General features: G+C 45.6%; 1 protein-coding gene across 1 annotated transcript in view; it reads right to left on the minus strand.

Annotated features, from left to right (window-relative positions):
* The window catches only part of GPATCH2L (G-patch domain containing 2 like), a gene marked incomplete at its 5' end in the record, with an annotated part of 71,962 nt that overhangs the window by 11,911 nt on the left and 40,307 nt on the right, over positions 1-19,744 (minus strand). Inside the window, 1 exon segment of the mRNA XM_029598389.1 lies at positions 4,795-5,006. Within this exon segment, the coding sequence (XP_029454249.1) occupies positions 4,795-5,006 (212 nt within the window).

The raw sequence follows: 19,744 nt of genomic DNA on the forward strand, positions 1-19,744 counted from the left end.
GCATGGGTTATTTTTCCCTATATGCATCACCTTGCACTTATCCACATTAAATTTCATCTGCCATTTGGATGCCCAATTTTCCAGTCTCACAAGGTCTTCCTGCAATTTATCACAATGTACTTGTGATTTAACTTCTCTGAACAATTTTGTATCATCTGCAAATTTGTATACTATATGTTATTATTTAATTCAATGATTAACTGTTTTTATTACCGAGGTTTTAGTTGTAACCCGCCTAGAATTGTAGATAGGCAGACTATACATTTTTAAATAAATAAATAAGAGTGGCTGCTGATTTATTGACAGATAAGATACAAAACTGCTATATTAATTCAGAAACTCTTGAGCAATAACTCCTCTCCAGGGGCTGCACAATGCAGAGCATGTTCTCTGCCACGGCTCCTTTATTTTGGATCACTCTACCAGAACATCTGCGAATGACAACGTACACACGGACCTTTAAAAAAGAGCTAAAGACCTTGCTGTTTAAAACGACATCTGAAGGACGTGCCTTGTGATCAGCAGCTGGTTGAGCTGATGCTGCTGTTTTACCGGCTCGGACACACATCCGTCTTTGTGTAAAGTGCTGCATTAGATGTCATTTTATGAGTGAATCTTGCTACCCACTTTGACTTAAAGAAAGAGTGGGATATAAATAATTCTATCGAAAGAAAGAAGGAAAATGCGATGTGCAATTGTATTTTGCATCAACTGCAAATGCTTTAGCCAAATTGCAGGGATTCAGTCTTAAGAGGAAATTAAAATAATGCATGGACAACCATGAACTAATCTTTCTTATCCAGAAAAGAATGCACGTGACGAAGTTGTCTTAAGCACATAAATGAGGCCCTGACCACATGGGAGACGAGAGCCTAGGTGCAGCCTTCTGCCTGGCGCTTCTGGGAAGAGTTTGAGTTCTCCTATTCTAACCAAACAGCATACATCAAGGGAGGAATTTTAAAAGCCTGGCGCACGCCAAAGCTGGGAGGTACGGGAGAAGTCAGGCCAGGGGGCGCTGAATGGATTTTAAAAGGTACCCGCGTACGCATGCAACATTTTTTTTTACGAAAAAGGAGCGTGGTGGGGCATGAAACCAGCACGTAAATACTTACGCAGAGAAGCGCGAGCCGGGGGTCCCCTACCGCGTAACTTTACTACTGCTACGGATGGCGCGTAAAACATAAAAAAACGAGGCTAGTCAGCAGGGTCGGGTCCAACAAGGCTAGGAAGTCTTATCCTTTACCTGGGTGAAATGGGATTGAACTGGGGAAACTGGTAATTGCATTGACGTGCATGCCTACGAAAATTCCCCCACTTATGCGGCAGAGGTGGCATTTGCACACCCAGGTGTGCGTCCATATGAAATTGTTCCTATTTCATACCGGGGGCACCACAGTAAGCAGCTTTTATGCTGGTATAGGAGGTCCACCTTGCAAGTCGAGGTGAGGTTTAGGTGGTAGTGTAGGGGTTAGGGGCCACGTTGACATGCAGAGTGAGACGTACGAAGAGAACAGTGCTCTCTTGTGAAGATTTGACGTCCTCCAGAGTGAGGAAACACACAACGATGAGACATCAAATCTTCACAAGAGAGCACTGTTCTGTTCGTAGGTCTCACTTTGAATGTCAAAGTGGCCCCTAACCCCTACACTACTACCTAAACCTCACCTTGAGTTACTAGGTGGGCCTCCTATAGTAGTATAAATAGCTAACTACTACAAGGGTCTTACAGACAGGCTCTCCCTCCCTCTCTCTCCTTCCCCCCAGTGGTTGCAGGTAGGAAATGCAGTAATTGTGTGATGTTATAACGCACATTGCAATAAATAGCCCAGTACCCATAAAACACGCCCCTCTTCTTATTGCATGCAGTATTTTGATGAATCTAGCCCTAAGGCTGGAAATAGCTACTTACTGCCTGCTCACTGGATCACCCCCAATCACAAGAACCATATAGATGTTAAAAAGTAATAGCAATAACACTGACCCTTGTGGTAACCCAAATTCCAAGGGGTGGACCACAAACCGTTCCTCAGAACACCCCCAGTTCTATGGGAAAGGAAAGCGTTAAACCGATGCCAAACCACCTCAGCCCGCCCTATGTCACAGACACCTCAGACTGTTGCCAAGGTCGACGATATCAAATGTGCCGGACACATCTAAAAGTATCAAGAGAATCTTTCAGCTTATCAGCCTGCATCTGCATATCACCGAGGAAAGGCGACAGTACCAGGCCCAGTTCAAGGATTAAAAACCTGCAGCCTCCTCATTCTCCGGAAGCTGCTGATAAACAGTTTTTTCTATCACTTTACTAAGAAGGGAAAGGTTTTGCTCTAATCTTAGGCTCACACTCTTTCGTTTTTAATATGAGTCTCTCCACAGCCTCTTTCATTGCTCTTGGTCGACTACTCTGCTCAAGATGTTAAACGGACAATGTGGAAAACACCCTGGGCCTACTTCAGCGCCCTGGATGAAGACTGCATGTGGTAGCTGCTACCCTGGGATAAGCTGTACAACCATAACAGCAATGGCACGGCTTCACCAGGCGTAACCTGCAAGGAGAGCTCATGCTTAAATCCCAAACACCAATGAGCAGGTGCAGAGCAGAGCGTTTTACTTCTCACTCTTGCCTTACTAGTTTTGGTCAGCTGCGTAGCTGTTTGAGAAATGGAAGAGGGTCTACGTGCTGAATTAAGTGCGGCACCGTAAGAATTAACGTGAAAGAAGACAACGCCTGGAATATCCTAACTGGCATTTTTAATGGACTCTGTACATAACTGGGTCAGAGAGAGAAGGCCGTCATAGAAACAGGGCTGAAAGGCGGAATAAATCTGCTGACCCACCAGACCCAGCAGGTGGTGGCCAAGTATTGTCCAGCAAGACCAAGGAGACCTCGGCAAGGGGTGTTAGGACTCACGGGGTAAGTTGGAGTTTAATTTAGTTTATTCACTTTCTTAATTTTGACAATCAAAGCGATGTACAATAAAAATGCTTTAAAACAGAGTGTCAATAAGATAATTAAAAGAAAAATAATAGAAGATGAAGTCAAAAGTACATAATTAAAAATACAGAATAAATCAATCATAAATAAATACAACTTGCCAATCTAAGACTGTACACACAGGGGAGCTAAAATCACTGAAAACGCAGAATAAAATGATTAAAAAACAAATCATGACCCATAACAAAACCAAAGCAAATACTGATAAGTGCAGAAAATCAATAATACAATCCCTGCTCAATGAAAAGGCAAAGAACATGCAATTTTCTACATTTAGCAAGGTCTTCTTCCAGATGCAAGGCAAGTGGCAAAGAGCGGCGAAGACTGTGAGCTAGGAAGGTCCTCGTAGGGCTTGAGGGGGGAGGGGGCACGCTGATGGGGGTTGGGATGGTGGAGATCCAAAGACTTGGAAAATGAGCAATATTCTACACACGGTCAAGCTTCTGTAATGTACGTCTGGCAAACAGGATCAGAATAACTTACAAGACAAATATTCAGAACAGATACACTGGCAGCTTTGGAAAAAACTGAACGATGGCTTGTAGAAAAAAAAAAAAAAGAGAGAGAGAATGATCAAGAGTTTAGAAACCGTGCTCCAGGCTTCACTGCAAAGTAACACTTAAAATTCATGCATCTGAAGCGCAAAACTCCAATTACTTACCTGATCATTTCGTTTTCCTTAGTGTAGACAGATGGACTCAGGACCAATGGGATGTACAAAAGCTACTCCCTACCAGGTGGGAGGCTGCCCGTGACCCACTTAGTGCTGCCCTTGCGAAGGCTGTATCCTCCCTGGCCTGAACATCCAGACAGTAAAACCTGAAGAAGGTGTGTAGGGAGGACCATGTCGCCGCCCGACAGATCTCGGCTGATGAAAGCAGCTTGGTTTCAGCCCAGGAGACTGCCTGGGCCCTTGTAGAATGCGCCATGACCTAGAGGTAATGGTTTTCCTGCCTCGACGTAGGCCGCATTAATTACTTCTTTGATCCAGTAGGCTATGGTCGCCTGCGATGCCACTTCCCCTTGTTTCTTCCCACTGTGAAGAATGAACAGGTGATCAGTTTTGCGCAATGGTTCCGATCTTTTCAGGTATCGGACTAGGATTCTGCCGACATTCAGGTGGCGAAGGAGGCGTGAGTCTTCAGAATCCTTGTGCTCATCTGGTGATGGTAAGGATATGGTCTGGTTCATATGGAACTGGGAAACCACTTTCGGTAGGAAGGATGGTACCATACGCAGCTGTATGGTGCCCGGGTTGAACCTGAGGAACAGTTCCCGACAGGATAGTGCTTGAAGTTCGGAGATGCACTGAGCTGAGCATATTGCGATCAAAAAAGCTGTCTTTAAGGTCAAGAGACGTAGCGACAGGCCGCTTGTTGGAAGTCTAGTATTAGGTTGAGGTTCCATAAAGGCACTGGCCATTTTAGTGGTGGTCGGAGATGTTTAACTCCTTTCAGGAAACGAGACACATCAGGATGAGATGATAGTCTGATACCGTCTACTTCGGACCTGAAACAGGCCAGTGCTGCAACTTGGACCTTGAGGGAGTTGAGAGACAACCCCTTCAAGCAGGGGTTGTGAGAACAAGGTAGAAGACAGACTAGTTGGTTATCTGTTGACACTGTTGCATTTCTATTTTACTATACAGAAGCAGGAAGTACCTAAAGTGAGTTCCAGTATTAAAGAAAAAAAAGACAATAAGAGTGGGTATAGTAGTGGGAATTCCTTGCCAGGACCATGCGCTCCAAGAATCACCCCAGCGACAGTTCAGAGCAGGACTTAGAATGGATTTCCATTACCTGAAAAGCTGGCTGTGTTGGAGGCTGGGCTGGCAGAGACCGAACTGGCCTGTGAGGAGTTGGTTATGGCAGAGGCTGGACTGGTCATTGAGGAACTGGCTGTGCAGGAGACCGGGCCGACCAGCGAGGAGCCAGCTGTGCCGGAGGCTGCAGGCTTGCGTTTCCTCTTGATATCCCTTGAGCAGGGGAGTGCTAGATGCACGTTTACTTGCCTGCAAAAGAGAAGGGAAAAATGTTAAACTAATAAAGACATTCACAGTGTAAGTGTAGGTAATTCTGAATATTTTGTATACCATCCTGATAGGTAAAAGATATTCATTCTCATATTTCTCTCCTGAGCCAGAGTAAGAAACTAGCTCTGTCAGATCTTTTCCTTCCTGACACCATGAAGGGAATTAGAGCCAATCAGACTCACCAGCTCTGGAGAGGCAACATAGCCATTAAATGTGCAATTTTACATGGGATTCCCAACAAGGACAACACTCAGCGGATCAGCCTCTTCCACTATTCTCTCAGTTGCAGCCCATGTGCCCCCAGTAAATCTAAGAGCGTGAGATCATTGCCAGCATACCCTGGCCTAAGTGTCCATTTGGAGACATTCCCTAAGAGACTGGGCTTCTAAACGGCAGATGAAATTTAAAGTCAACAAGTGCTAAGTAATGGACGTATGGATAAATAATCCCAGCTACAGGTATACGATGCTGGGTTCCATATTAGGAGTCACCACTCAGGATCAGTGTGCAGTGCTGGTCAAAAAAGCAAAGACTATTAGCAATTTATTTGGAATTAAGAGTGAAGAAACAAGTTGTAGATGATAACTCCATTCCACATATCCAAGTGGGCTAGCACGGCAATCACAATTCTTTGCTCAGGAATTCTTTGTAAAGGAATAAAGAATAAACCAGAGAGTATCATATTGCCTCTGTAGCGAGCCATGGTGTGCCTGTTCCTTGAGTACTGTGTGCAATTCTGCTCGTTCCATCCCCAAAAGACAGAGGAATTAGACAAAATACAGAGAAAGGCAACAAAAATAATAAAGGGAATAAAACGGCTCTCCTTAGGATGACAGGCTAAACAGATTAGGGCTCTTCAGCTTGGAAAAGAGACAGCCGAGAGCGGACATGAGAGAAGTTTATAAAACCATGAATAAAGGAGGGTTATTTACCCTTTCAAATAATACGAAACAAGACACTACCTGCAAATTTATAACAGATCGTAGAAAGTGCTTTATCACTCAGCGCACTAACAAGTGGTGGAATCTGTTGCCAGAGGACATGGTCAAGGTGACTGGCATGGTGGGTTTAAAAGAGATCTGGACAAGTTCCTGGAGAAAACTTCCATTAACACATTACTGGTCAGGTAGACTTGGGAAAGCCAGCGCTTACTCTTGGGAGTAAGCAACAAGAAATAGATCTTTTTGGCATCTGCTGGGTACTTCTGACCTGAACTAGTCACCTTCACAGACAGGATGTTTTGATCAATGGACCTTTGTCTGACCCAATATGGTATATCTTATTATAGCTCCCTCTCAATACACTCAACTTCTTTCCTTCAAACCATTAAATATGTCCCTGAGGTCATATAGGAAAATTGATTCTTACCTACTAATGTTCGTTACAGGAATACCACAGATCAGTCCAGACTCCTGGGTTTTGCCTCCCTACCAGCAGATGGAGACAGAGAAAAATGTTTCACTGACACTGTACATAACCCAGTGTGCCACCTGCAGTCCCTTAGTATTGACTTGTACCCAAGCCAAAATAATAATAACCAAACATTAAACTATGACCCCAAAACCCCCTCAACAAGCAGAAGTGAGGTGAAGCCTCAAAAATGGGAAATCCTTTTCCCAAAACAAGGGAGAACACCATCAAATCCTTCAACAACTCTGCTTCATTTATATACTGCCAACACGAGTAGACTTCTTAATCGGTTGGGGCTCTGGTCTGATCCGTGGTATTTCAGGAATGGAAATTAGTAGGTAAGAACCAATTTTCCTTTCCTGTTCATACCCCAGATCAGTCCAGACTTCTGGAATGTATCCAAGCTCCCCTAAACAGGGTGGGATCTTGATAGTCCCGCTCACAGAGCACTCTCACCAAAGCCCATGGAATCCGGAGCCCAGATGTCCAACTGATAATGCCTGGTGAAAGTGTGCAACTACTTCTAACTAGCTATCCAATAAATCTCCTGCAGAGACACCTGCTGACATTTGGCCCAGGAGGTCACCTATGAGCTTGTGGAGTGAGCCCTAAGCCCATCTGGCACTGGCCGACCTTATAGCTTCTTTCAGCCAAAGCACAATTGTAACCTTGGACACCTTCTTTGAGCCACTCCAAAGCAGAAAGAGGAGATCTGACATCTGGATACCATTAGTAATCTTAAAATACCTCAGCAGCACACTCTGTATGTCCAACACCCAAATTTCCTTTGCGTGAAGCTCAGATGAATTCAAATTCGGAAAGGCTGGAAGTTCCACTGACTGACTAAGATGGAATGCAGAAACAACCATATGCAATAAGGCCCCAGACTCCGAAATCTGTAGAAAAGTATCTCTACACGTCAACGCCTGAAGTTTTGAAATCCTAATGGCTGAACAAATTGCACCAGGAAAACTACCTTAAGGGTTAAATCCTTTATAGTCACCATCTTCAGCGGTTCAAATGGAGCTGCACACATCCCCCCTGAGAACCAAATTAAAATTCCAAAACGGACACATTTTGTGCACCAGCAGATGCAAATGTATTGCCCCCCCAAAAAAGGGAACCACATCTGGATGCGCGGCCAGGGCCACTCCCTGCACTTTACCCTAAAGACAGCCCAAAGTCGCCAACTGCACGCGAAGGGAGTTAAAAGCTAGTCCTTTCACCAACCCTCTCTATAGGAAAGTCAAAATGTGTAAAACCAAAACATGAGTAGGCTGCACTGCCTGATCGGTACACCAGAACTCGAAAACCCTTCAAATCCTCACTTAGGCCAAGGAAGTGGATAGTCTTCAGGCCTGCAGCAAGGTGGTGATAACATCCTCAAAATAACCCTTCCATCTCAGACATTTCCTCTCAAAACCCAAGCCACGAGACAGTAGTGAGTCGCCTGATCTGAAAATATTGGATCAAAGCGAAGAAGCAGCCCCGAATCTTAACAGCCCATCTTCCGACATATTGACCAGGTCTGTGAACCATGGTCTACATGGCCACTCTAGAGCCACCAAAATCACCTTGCCTGGATATTTTTCTATCTGCCGTACCACCTTGCCCACTTGTGGCAATGGAGGAAACACATAAAGAATTCCCCAAGGCCAGGGTAGCCCCAAGGCATCGATCCCTTCCACCCCTTGTTCTCACCTGCGACTGTAAAAACGAGGCACCTTGATGTTCTGTCACGCCATCAAGTCCATGTAGGGAAATTCCCCATCTGATCTGAATGAGGCGCATCGCCGCCTCTGACAGCTCCCACTCTCCAGGGTCCAGCTATTGCTGATTGAGAAAATACGCCTGAATATTGTCCACCCCAGTTGTGATGTGATACACCGCCAGGCATGACCAGCGCTGTTCCGCCTAGCAAACCAACACCTGGACCTCCTGAGGTACTGCTCAGCTCTTGGTTCCTTCCTGTCAGTTGATGTAGCCACCGTTGTTGCATTGTCCATTAGAAAACGCACCGGACAATCGCATAATTGCAGCAGAAAGGCAAGCAATGGAAAATACACTGCTCTCATCTCTAACTGATTGATAGACCATGAAGCCTCTTCTTTTGACCATTGGTCCTGAGCCGAATGACCTTAACACACTGCTCCCCATCCGGAAAGACTGGCATCGGTGGTCACTATCACCCAGTTCGGGACCTCTAACCCCACCTCACGAGTTAGACTGGCCTGAATAAGCCACCATGAAAGACTGTACCTGGACTCCCCTTTGAGAGGAAGCAGAAGATGAAACTGCTCTGACAACAGATTCCAATGGGAGAGAAGTACTCTCTGAAGAGGCAGCATATGAGCAAACACCCTTAGGACCAGCTCTAACATCGATGCCATAGAACCCAGGACCTGTAAATAGTCCCAGACTCCGGGCATCGAATGTCCCAACAGGCAACAAACTTGACCCAACAACATTAGCATCCTCTCCTCTCTGAGAAATACCTTCCCCACCTGGGTGTCAAAACAAGCCCCTAGGTATTCCAGGGTTAGATTCACTATCCAGCACAGAGACCTTAGCTGGACCAAAACCTGCAGCACTGACGGACGATAGAGGTCCACCAACTTTGCACGAAAAGCCAGTCATCGAGATCCGGATGCACTAACACTCCTTTCTTCTTGAGCACTGCCGCCACTACTACCATCACATTGGTAAACGTACATGGCACCATCGCCAATCCGAAAAGAAGGGCACAAAATTGAAAGTGTTCCCCCAGGATCATGAACTGCAGGAACCGCTGGTGCTTTGGCCTGATTGCTATATGCAGAAATGCCTCTGTCAAATCTAGGGATGCCAGGAACTCTCCCTTCCATACTGCCAGTATGACTGACCACAGAGTCTCCATACGGAACTGGGGAACTTTGAGTGCTGCATTTACCTTTTTCAAATCTAAAGTCGGCCAGAACATTCCCTCCTTTTCTGGTACCACGAAATAAACGGAATATCTTCCTGTACTCTGTTCCTCTCAAGGAACCGGTACTATAGCCCTTAGACTCTGCAAACGGTCCACTGTCCCCCAAACTGCCACCTACTTGGCGTGGGGAGCACAAGGGGAGATAATGTAGGTTTCTCATATTGGTCGAGCAAATTCTAACTCGTAGCCGTCTCTTATCACACTTAGGATCCACTTGTATGTTGTAATTCTGGTCCACTCCTCTTAAAAGAGAACTAATAGACTCCTGAAGGCCAGAAAGAAGAGTGGACTGATTTCACCTCATTTTGAGGATTTGGACCCCAGTATCTTGACCAAGGTTGTCTTGGGATGGCTTCCACCCACCCCGAAAGGACTGGCTCTGCCCAAACCTTGTCTCTGAAGCTCCAAAGAGCCCTTCCTATTCTTCTGAAATCACTTATTATCCCGAAATCGCAAATGACTGGGAAAGGAACTCTTGCCCCCTTTTGGCTAGTCTTCCGGCAGTTTATGTCCTTTGGACTCTCCTACATGTTTCACCAGCTGCTTCAAGTTATCCCCAAACAAGAGCCTGCCCTTGAACGGCAAAGCTCCTAGCTGAGACTTGGACCACACATCAGACAACCAATTTCTCAACCAAAGTAGTCACCTGGCCAACACCACAGACAACATAATCCTGGAGATTGTCCTGATTAGGTCATACAAGGTATCTACCACATATGCTACCGCTGCCTCCAGACGCTCAGCCTGTTTTGTTGCAGCTGCTGATGTAGACTCCTTTGCCTGTAAGTGCTGGACCCAACCGAAAGCATGCTCCCTGCATAAAACTACTGCAAACAGCAGCCCATATGCCCAACGCTGAGACCTCAAAAATCTTCTTGAGGTGTACCTCCAACTTACGATCCTGCACATTTTTAATGCAGCGGACCCTGCCCAGAATGGTGGTCTTCTTGATTACTGACGAAACAGAAGCATCTACCTTCGGAAGTGCCAAAATCTCAAGCATCTCTTCCGGCAATGGGTAAAGCTTATCCACTGCTCTATCAACCTTCAGGCCGGGCTCAGGGGTGTCCCATTCAATCCATCCATAACAGGGTCCACCCCTTCCTAGTCAGACTATTCCTGCATAACCTTAATACCTAGCTCCTTTAGGACATGCAGAATCACAGGCCACAGTTCCTCCTTGTGAAAAAGCCGCACCAGCTTGGAGTTATCCCCTTCAGCCACCAGCACCTCCTCTGGTCCGCCCTCAGGTTTTTGACGCCTCCAGAGCAGATCCTGCTCCTGGAGAATCATCCACAGAAATATCAGAATCCTCCAATTTGTCTGTATCCCTTCTGGGGCTACTTGGTCAAGCTGACAGCCCAAGACTCCTTTCAATCCTTGTAGACCCCTTTCTCTTCGAAAGCATGGGTCTCTTCACTGGTCGCGACTTATTTGTAGACCACTCCTGAGGCTGGGAGTTAATCTCCCACACTGCCTTCTTTGCCCGATATGCCTTGTGCATTAGGAGCACAAAATCTGCCAAAAAGGCGGGTGACCCGTCTGAATCCTCATTCACAGATCCCAACTCACTGTCAGAGGCTCCCTGCCCCTCATCAGGTCCAGAAACTGCAGGAGACAATGGAGGTGGGGAATCCCCCAGCAGCTCCTGATGCCGCTGCCACTGAAGCTAAGATGGCTGTTTTTCCCACGCTGACAGGAAAGGCCTCAACAGCAGTTTCCAACACACTCGGTGCACGCCTAACTTTAGTGCTGGAGTTCTGCTCATCCGAGGTGCTTTCCACCAGGAGAAGCAACCCATGCCCAAGCCTGCCTTAGATAGGAACACACATGACTCTCCACAGGACACATGACTCTCCACAGGTCGGCAGTTCTTGCCATGCACCATTGCAGCCATGTGGCACTAGAAGCCACAAGGCGTGCTGACTACCTCTGCTGCCCCGGGATCCCCAGGCAAAAAGAGGTGACAGGCTCTGCAATTCATAAAAATGACCCTGATGGCAATCAGGCCCACCGCATCCTCTATTACGTGCCGATACCTGCACTCTCCCGAGCCATAATCTTTTTTGTTTAAACTTCAGTGGCCCAAAAGAACAATAAGGGTACTTTCCTTAAACCAGCCAGGTCCATGAAGATGCAGAGCTGCCCAGGAAATCCAAGGGTCCCTCGTGTAGGGTGAGGGAACTGGACCACGGGCTGTACAACCTCCACAGAGACTAGGACTGAGCCTCTTTCAAGGGTTACCAACCTCCTGCTCGTCCATCTCAAACCAGGGAGGATGACCCCACCAGGACATAACAACCCCTGGGAGGAATGCTGCATTGCAAAGAAAAGTCTTTTCTCTATTTTTACTCCAGACTGCAGGTTTTATACCTCTACCATCTGCTGGAGCCAGAGAAATACTGCGGGACAGCAAGTGGCACACTAGGTTATATGGCCGTGTCAGTGAAACTTTTTCCTCTGTCTCTGCTAGCAGGGAGCAAGCCCCAGGAGTCTGGACCAATCTGGGTATGAACAGGAAGTGTTGATAAAATGTGAAGAAATTCCTCCAGGTCGCTGGAGAAGAAACAAGTGTGTTATCACTAGGAATGTCACTAGGCTAATACAAGGAGTTCTACCTCACCAGGTCCCAAGGTTGCATCGTAGAGACCTAAGGATGCTCCTGCATCTTCTACACAAACGACATTGAGAAGCACCAGCAGCAGGGGCAGATTGGCCTATCGGGGGATCGGGCATCCCCTGGTGGGCCGGTCGCTCTGGTCACGTGGTCTGCCGAGCGAGGCTGCGACAGAGCCGCATCGGCAGACCACGGGGTATTTTCTGGGCTGGTTTTGGGGAAAATCCCCGGGCTGATCTTTACCTGGAATCTGCCCCTGACCAGCAGTGTGTGTGGCTGTGGAAGGTCAAGGAGGAGGTCGCTGGCAGCCCAAGCCTCTTAAACCTGCATGCGACAGGCTGCGTGTGGGGCAGAGGCTCTATCCTGTAATCTTGCATGTGGGAAGCTCTGTGTGCAGGTGATCCTGCAGGACTCTCTCTTCTGTGACCAGCCTTGTCCTCCTGCTCATGGCAACTTCACTGATGGCACTAAATCCTCTTTAAGGATATGAGGGGGGGGGGGGGTGATAGAAGCTTTCTGAATTGGGCTGTCACCTCTAACAAACAAGGTCAGCAGAGAAACACATACAGGTAAGAATCTCACAAAGCTATCTGTGCACGGCAGGAAGAATAAGGGGAGCAGGTAAGAGGATATACAATGGGAAGACGGGGGAAGGAACAGTATCTGAAAGGCTTTGAGCATAAATGCTCTTAGTCAGAGTACTAAAATTCAAGATTTGCAAGCCCTGGTGGCACAGATATTGTAGCTGTGACCAGCACACGGGTCAATGAGTCCCATAGCAGGCTACAGTCTCTTCAGGAAGGGTAGAGGTGGCAGAAAAGGGAGAGACGCCAGTGACAAGTTCTGGTTCTGGATGCCCTGGAGCACGTCACACTTCTCTCACTGGCTCAGGTGTCATGCAGGGTCTCAGAAGAACGCAGCTGCTCTTGGATAGTGACCTTGAGATGGGCCGATGTTCATACAGTAAAGGCTAATTTCTCTAAGATACCGAGTGTATTACAAAGGAGCTGTGCATGGGTGTGAATGAAAGGCGACTTGGCAGAATGAGAAGGGAGGTTGCTGGGTGTGGATGAATGAATGGAAGATGGTCCCGCGATGATGCTTCCTTCTTACTTTTACAGATCAGCCATTGTTTAAACTGAAAAGGGCCTGTAACTCATATCAGTATGTAACTGCATTCTTCTGAAATTTCAGAATGGCAGCAGAAGGGAGATTCAGTCTCCATGTGACTTCATGCCAGGATGACGGCTTCCTGATTGTGCAATACTTCCCAGAAGCAATAGCTCAGGCCTGCTTAAGCCAAGCTGAACTGTATTCTGGATAAGCCAAGGAGCCAGCTGAACAGTGTTGTATAACAATATTAATGCAGATATTATGCAGGAGGCATAGGGACGGGAGAGGCACTGGGAGTTTTCTTGAAAAGAGGAAATGGCTCTTCCATTTACACCTGTAATCACAGACCTCCAGCACAGGCAGCAGAGTTGCAGAGAGATGGGTTGCTGGAGGGAGATTTTAATCTGCTAGGTGTGACCTGCAGAAGGAGAGGAGATTCTGGACTCGCTTCAGATGCAGGAAGCTTTCTGGACAGGACCATCCTTTACATGTGCTACAAAGTGATGCATCCAGGGGGCAGTTTTCAGCTGGGCGGTTAGTTTGCAGGTCTGTGGATGGACCTGAAAGTTTACTTTCAAAGAGAGATTCCTCCACCCCCTACTGAGGTTCCCCTTTAAAACTCTGAGCTGCAAAGTCTGTGGATACAGAAGTATCCATGGCCTTTGTATACCGCAAGGAACATCACTCTTCCCCTATGGCAAAAGGTGCATGCATCACGGAAAGTGCAGGGCTCCTCATCACTGCTGAGAGTTTGTCACTGAGTGCCCTTCAAACCCAGCCATCTATGACATTCATAGGGAGCTTTCCAGGAGCCAGACAGTGCTTGTAATCAGTGCCCCGAAGAAGGAGAAGCTGGAAGAAAGCAGCCTGCTTGCAATCAGCTTTCAGCTTCTACCTGGATCAATCAAAAGGCAGACTTTACAATCTTCAATGCAAACCATAAACAAAGCTCATTTGCTACAATCTAAAGAAAAGAAGAGAATTAGTTATGATAAATTCCCTGTTCAACATTAACAGTCAATGCAACAGGGACTAACACGTGGCAGACATAAAGCCCTGATCAATATATCTCAGAAAACACAAACTTTTAGTGGAAATGCAGCCACAACAGTGGTGTACATTGGTTAATAATTTACAACTCACAACCGCAAATTTACAACTTCCAAACTAAACCTGTTACAGGATGAATGACTCAGACCCTACACATTGGTATAAAATGCAAACTACCTGAGTAAATACCACTGAGATTAGTTCTCCTGGAGGCAATTTTGCATTGTTTTCTCCGTACTCCGGCACTTTTATCCCACAAACACTACCGCCAGTTCTCAAACAAAAAGTCTCTGCATTGTCTTCATTTGAAAATTAGCAGCCACAGAGTGTACTAAAATGTGCCTGAATTAGCACCAGCAGAGTGTGTGTACTAAAAAGAACCTGAATTAGCACCAGCAGTGTGTACTAAAATGTACCTGAATTAGCACCAGCAGTGTGTGTACTAAAATGTGCCTGAATTAGCACCAGCAGAGTGACAATACTATAAAGTCCCTAAATTAGCACCAGCAGAGTGAATGTGGTAAAAGCACCTGAATTAGCACTGAGTGAGTATGCTAAATGTATCTGAATTAGCACCAGCAGAGTGAGTATACTAAAATGTGCCCGAATTAGCACCAGCAGTGAGCATGCTAAAAGCAGCTGAATTATCACCAGCTGAATGTGTACTAAAATGTGCCTGAATTAGCACCAGCAGAGTGTGCTAAAATGTGTTTAAAAATACAATCCTAGAGGCACAGTCCATATGTATTCCGCGCATTAAGAAAGGTGGAAGGAAGGCAAAACGATTACCGTCATGGTTAAAAGGTGAGGTGAAAGAGGCTATTTTAGCCAAAAAAACATCCTTCAAAAATTGGAAGAAAGATCCATCTGAAGAAAATAGGATAAAACATAAGCATTGTCAAGCTAAGTGTAAAACATTTAAAAGACAGGCGAAGAGAGAATTTGAAATGAAGTTGGCCATAGAGGCAAAAACTCATAATAAAAACTTTTTTGAATATATACAAAGCAAGAAACCTGTGAGGGAGTCAGTTTACCATTAGATGACAGAGGGGTTAAAGGGGCTCTTAGGGAAGATAAGGCCATTGCAGAAAGACTAAATGAATTCTTTGCCTCCGTGTTTACTAATGAGGATGTTGGGGAGATACCAGTTCCGGAGATGGTTTTCAGGGGTGATGACTCAGACGAACTGAACGGGATCACTGTGAACCTGGAAGATGTAGTAGGCCAGATTGACAAACTAAAGAGTAGCAAATCACCTGGACCGGATGGTATGCATCCTAGGGTTCTGAAGGAACTAAAAAATGAAATTTCTGATCTATTAGTTAAAATTTGTAACCTATCATTAAAATCATCCATTGTACCTGAAGACTGGAGGGTGGCCAATGTAACCCCAATATTTAAAAAAGGCTCCAGGGGCGATCCGGGTAATTATAGACCAGTGAGCCTGACTTCAGTGCCGGGAAAAATAGTGGAAACTATTCTCAAGATCAAAGTTGTAGAGCATATAGAAAGACATGATTTAATGGGACACAGTCAACATGGATTTACCCAAGGGAAGTCTTGCCTAACAAATCTGCTTCATTTTTTTGAAGGGGTTAATAAACATGTGGATAAAGGTGAACCGGTAGATGTAGTATATTTGGCTAACTGGCTAAACCCACCCTTCCTCCCTCATACCTCCATAAGACCCACCCGTGCTTCCCTCCGTGGAACCCTTATCCCTCCCTCCATAAAATCCACTAGACTCATTTCCACCACCAATAGAGCCCTTTCCCTTGCAGGCCCCTCCCTCTGGAACTCTATGCCTCAATCTACGTACCGAAACCTCCACACCTACTTTCAAGAAGAAACTCAAAACCTGGCTTTTCCTCCAAGCATACCCCCATTCTTCATCATCTTCACCAACTAACACGCTAGCCCAACCATCATTCCTCTCCAACACCCCCCTTTCAGAACCTACACCCAACCCCCTCCCCCTCTAAAGTTTCCTACATCTCCTGTATATAACCAGTGTACAACATCTGTATACATATCCAGTGTACAACTTCTGTATATAACCATTGTACATATTTCTTCCTCGAATCCCTATTCACATTTTATCCCCATGTATCTGTTTGCACCCTCCCCCTGCCCCCCCTTTGTATCGACCCCCCCCCCCTCATCCCTCCCCAGTTACTTAGTTATTTGTTCTGTTACTGCGTTTTACGTTATACACCGTTCTCTGTAAAGGCTATGCCTATATACTTTCTGTTGTAAGTTACTTGTGAACCGGCACGATGTGCAAACGGTTGCCGGTATATAAAATTAAATAAATAAAATAAATAAATAAATAAATTTTCAGAAGGCGTTTGACAAAGTCCCTCATGAGAGGCTTCTACGAAAACTAAAAAGTCATGGGATAGGAGGCGATGTCCTTTCGTGGATTACAAACTGGTTAAAAGACAGGAAACAGAGAGTAGGATTAAATGGTCAATATTCTCAGTGGAAAAGGGTAAACAGTGGAGTACCTCAGGGATCTGTATTGGGACCGGTGCTTTTCAATATATATATAAATGATCTGGAAAGGAATACAACGAGTGAGGTTATCAAATTTGCGGATGATACAAATTATTCAGAGTGGTTAAATCACAGGCAGACTGTGATACATTACAGGAGGACCTTGCAAGACTGGAAGATTGGGCATCCAAATGGCAGATGAAATTTAATGTGGACAAGTGCAGGGTGTTGCATATAGGGAAAAATAACCCTTGCTGTAGTTACACGATGTTAGGTTCCATATTAGGAGCTACCACCCAGGAAAAAGATCTAGGCATCATAGTGGACAATACTTTAAAATCGTCGGTGCAGTGTGCTGCTGAAGTCAAAAAATCAAATAGAATGTTAGGAATTATTAGGAAGGGAATGGTGAATAAAATGGAAAATGTCATAATGCCTCTGTATCGCTCCATGGTGAGACCGCACCTTGAATACTGTGTACAATTCTGGTCGCCGCATCTCAAAAAAGATATAGTTGCGATGGAGAAGGTTCAGAGAAGGGCAACCAAAATGATAAGGGGGATGGAACAGCTCCCCTATGAGGAAAGGCTGAAGAGGTTAGGGCTGTTCAGCTTGGAGAAGAGACAGCTGAGGGGGGATATGATAGAGGTGTTTAAGATCATGAGAGGTCTTGAACGAGTAGATGTGACTCGGTTATTTACTCTTTCGGATAATAGAAGGACTAGGGGGCATTCCATGAAGTTAGCAAGTAACACATTTAAGACTAATCGGAGAAAATTCTTTTTCACTCAACGCACAATAAAGCTCTGGAATTTGTTGCCAGAGGATGTGGTTAGTGCAGTTAGTGTAGCTGGGTTCAAAAAAGGTTTGGATAAGTTCTTGGAGGAGAAGTCCATTAATGGCTATTAATGAATTATATTTAGGGAATAGCCACTGCTATTAATTGCATCAGTAGCATGGGATCTTCTTAGTGTTTGGGTAATTGCCAGGTTTTTGTGGCCTGGTTTTTGGCTTCTGTTGGAAACAGGATGTTGGGCTTGATGGACCCTTGGTCTGTCCCAGCATGGCATGTTCTTATGTTCTTATGTTCAAATTAGCACCAGCAGATTGAGTGTACTAAAATGTGCCTGAATTAGCACCAGCTGAGTGTGTGTGCTAAAATGTACCCAAATCAGCACCAGCAGAATGAGCATGCTAAAAGCACCTGAATTAGCACCAGCAGAATGAGTGTACTAAAATGTGCCTGAATTAGCACCAGCTGAGTGTGTGTGCTAAAATGTACCCAAATCAGCACCAGCAGAATGAGCATGCTAAAAGCACCTGAATTAGCACCAGCAGTGTGTGTACTAAAAGGTGCCTGAATTAGCACCAGCAGTGTGCTAAAATGAGCCCGAATTAGCACCAGCAGAATGAGCATGCTAAAAGCACCTGAATTAGCACTGAGTGAGTATGCTACATGTATCTGAATTAGCACCAGCAGAGTGAGTATGCTAAAAGCAGCTGAATTAACACCAGCAGAGTGTGTGTACTAAAATGTGCCTGAATTAGCACCAGCAGAGTGAGTGTACTAAAATGTGCCTGAATTAGCACCAGCAGAGTGTGTGTGCTAAAACGTGCCTGAATTAACACCAGCAGAGTGAGAGTACTAAAACGTGCCTGAATTAACACCAGCAGAGTGAGAGTACTAAAACGTGCCTGAATTAGCACCAGCAGAGTGTGTGTACTAAAATGTACCTGAATGAGCACCAGCAGAGTGAGAGTACTAAAACGTGCCTGAATTAGCACCAGCAGAGTGAGAGTACTAAAACGTGCCTGAATTAGCACCAGCAGTGAGTGTATTAAAAACTGCCTGAATTAGCAGCTACAGAGTGTGTGCCAAAAGTTCTTGAATTAACAGGTGCAGAGTGAGCATGCTAAAAATGCCTGAAGTAGCAGCCACAGACTGAGTGCTAAAAGTGCTTGAATTAGCAACCAGAGTGAGCATGCTAAAAAATGCTTGAAGTAGCAGCCGCAGAGTGAGTGTGCTGAAGGTGCCAGAATTAGCAACCACACAGTGAGTGCTAAACGTTCCTGAATTAGCAGCACAGAGTAAGTGTTCTAAAAGTTCCTGAATTAGCAGGCACAGGGTGAGTGCTAAAAGTTCCTGAATTAGCAGGCACAGGGTGAATGCTAAAAGTTCCTGAATTAGCAGGCACAGGGTGAGTGCTAAACGTTCCTGAATTAGCAGCACAGAGTAAGTGTTCTAAAAGTTCCTGAATTAGCAGGCACAGGGTGAGTGCTAAACGTTCCTGAATTAGCAGCACAGAGTAAGTGTTCTAAAAGTTCCTGAATTAGCAGGCACAGCGTGAGTGCTAAAAGTTCCTGAATTAGCAGGCACAGGGTGAATGCTAAAAGTTCCTGAATTAGCAGGCACAGGGTGAGTGCTAAACGTTCCTGAATTAGCAGCACAGAGTAAGTGTTCTAAAAGTTCCTGAATTAGCAGGCACAGGGTGAGTGCTAAACGTTCCTGAATTAGCAGCACAGAGTAAGTGTTCTAAAAGTTCCTGAATTAGCAGGCACAGGGTGAGTGCTAAAAGTTCCTGAATTAGCAGGCACAGGGTGAGTGCTAAATGTTCCAGAATTAGCAACCACAGAGTGAGTGCTAAATGTTCCTGAATTAGCAGCACAGAGTAAGTGTTCTAAAAGTTCCTGAATTAGCAGGCACAGGGTGAGTGCTAAAAGTTCCTGAATTAGCAGGCACAGGGTGAGTGCTAAAAGTTCCTGAATTAGCAGGCACAGGGTGAGTGCTAAATGTTCCTGAATTAGCAGGCACAGGGTGAGTGCTAAACGTTCCTGAATTAGCAGGCACAGGGTGAGTGCTAAATGTTCCTGAATTAGCAGGCACAGGGTGAGTGCTAAACGTTCCTGAATTAGCAGGCACAAAGTTAGTGTGACAGAGGTGCCTGCAAACATTTTGTGCAGGTGGTCCGAGTGGGGATAAAGTGCCACACACACATTTCAAAACTACAGATCTATATGTTTTCCTCCCTTTCCTAAACATGGCTCCAGGCACATCTCTTTAGAGCC

Source organism: Rhinatrema bivittatum, chromosome 4, assembly GCF_901001135.1.
Source record: "Rhinatrema bivittatum chromosome 4, aRhiBiv1.1, whole genome shotgun sequence".
NCBI classification, from domain to species: Eukaryota; Metazoa; Chordata; class Amphibia; order Gymnophiona; family Rhinatrematidae; genus Rhinatrema; species Rhinatrema bivittatum.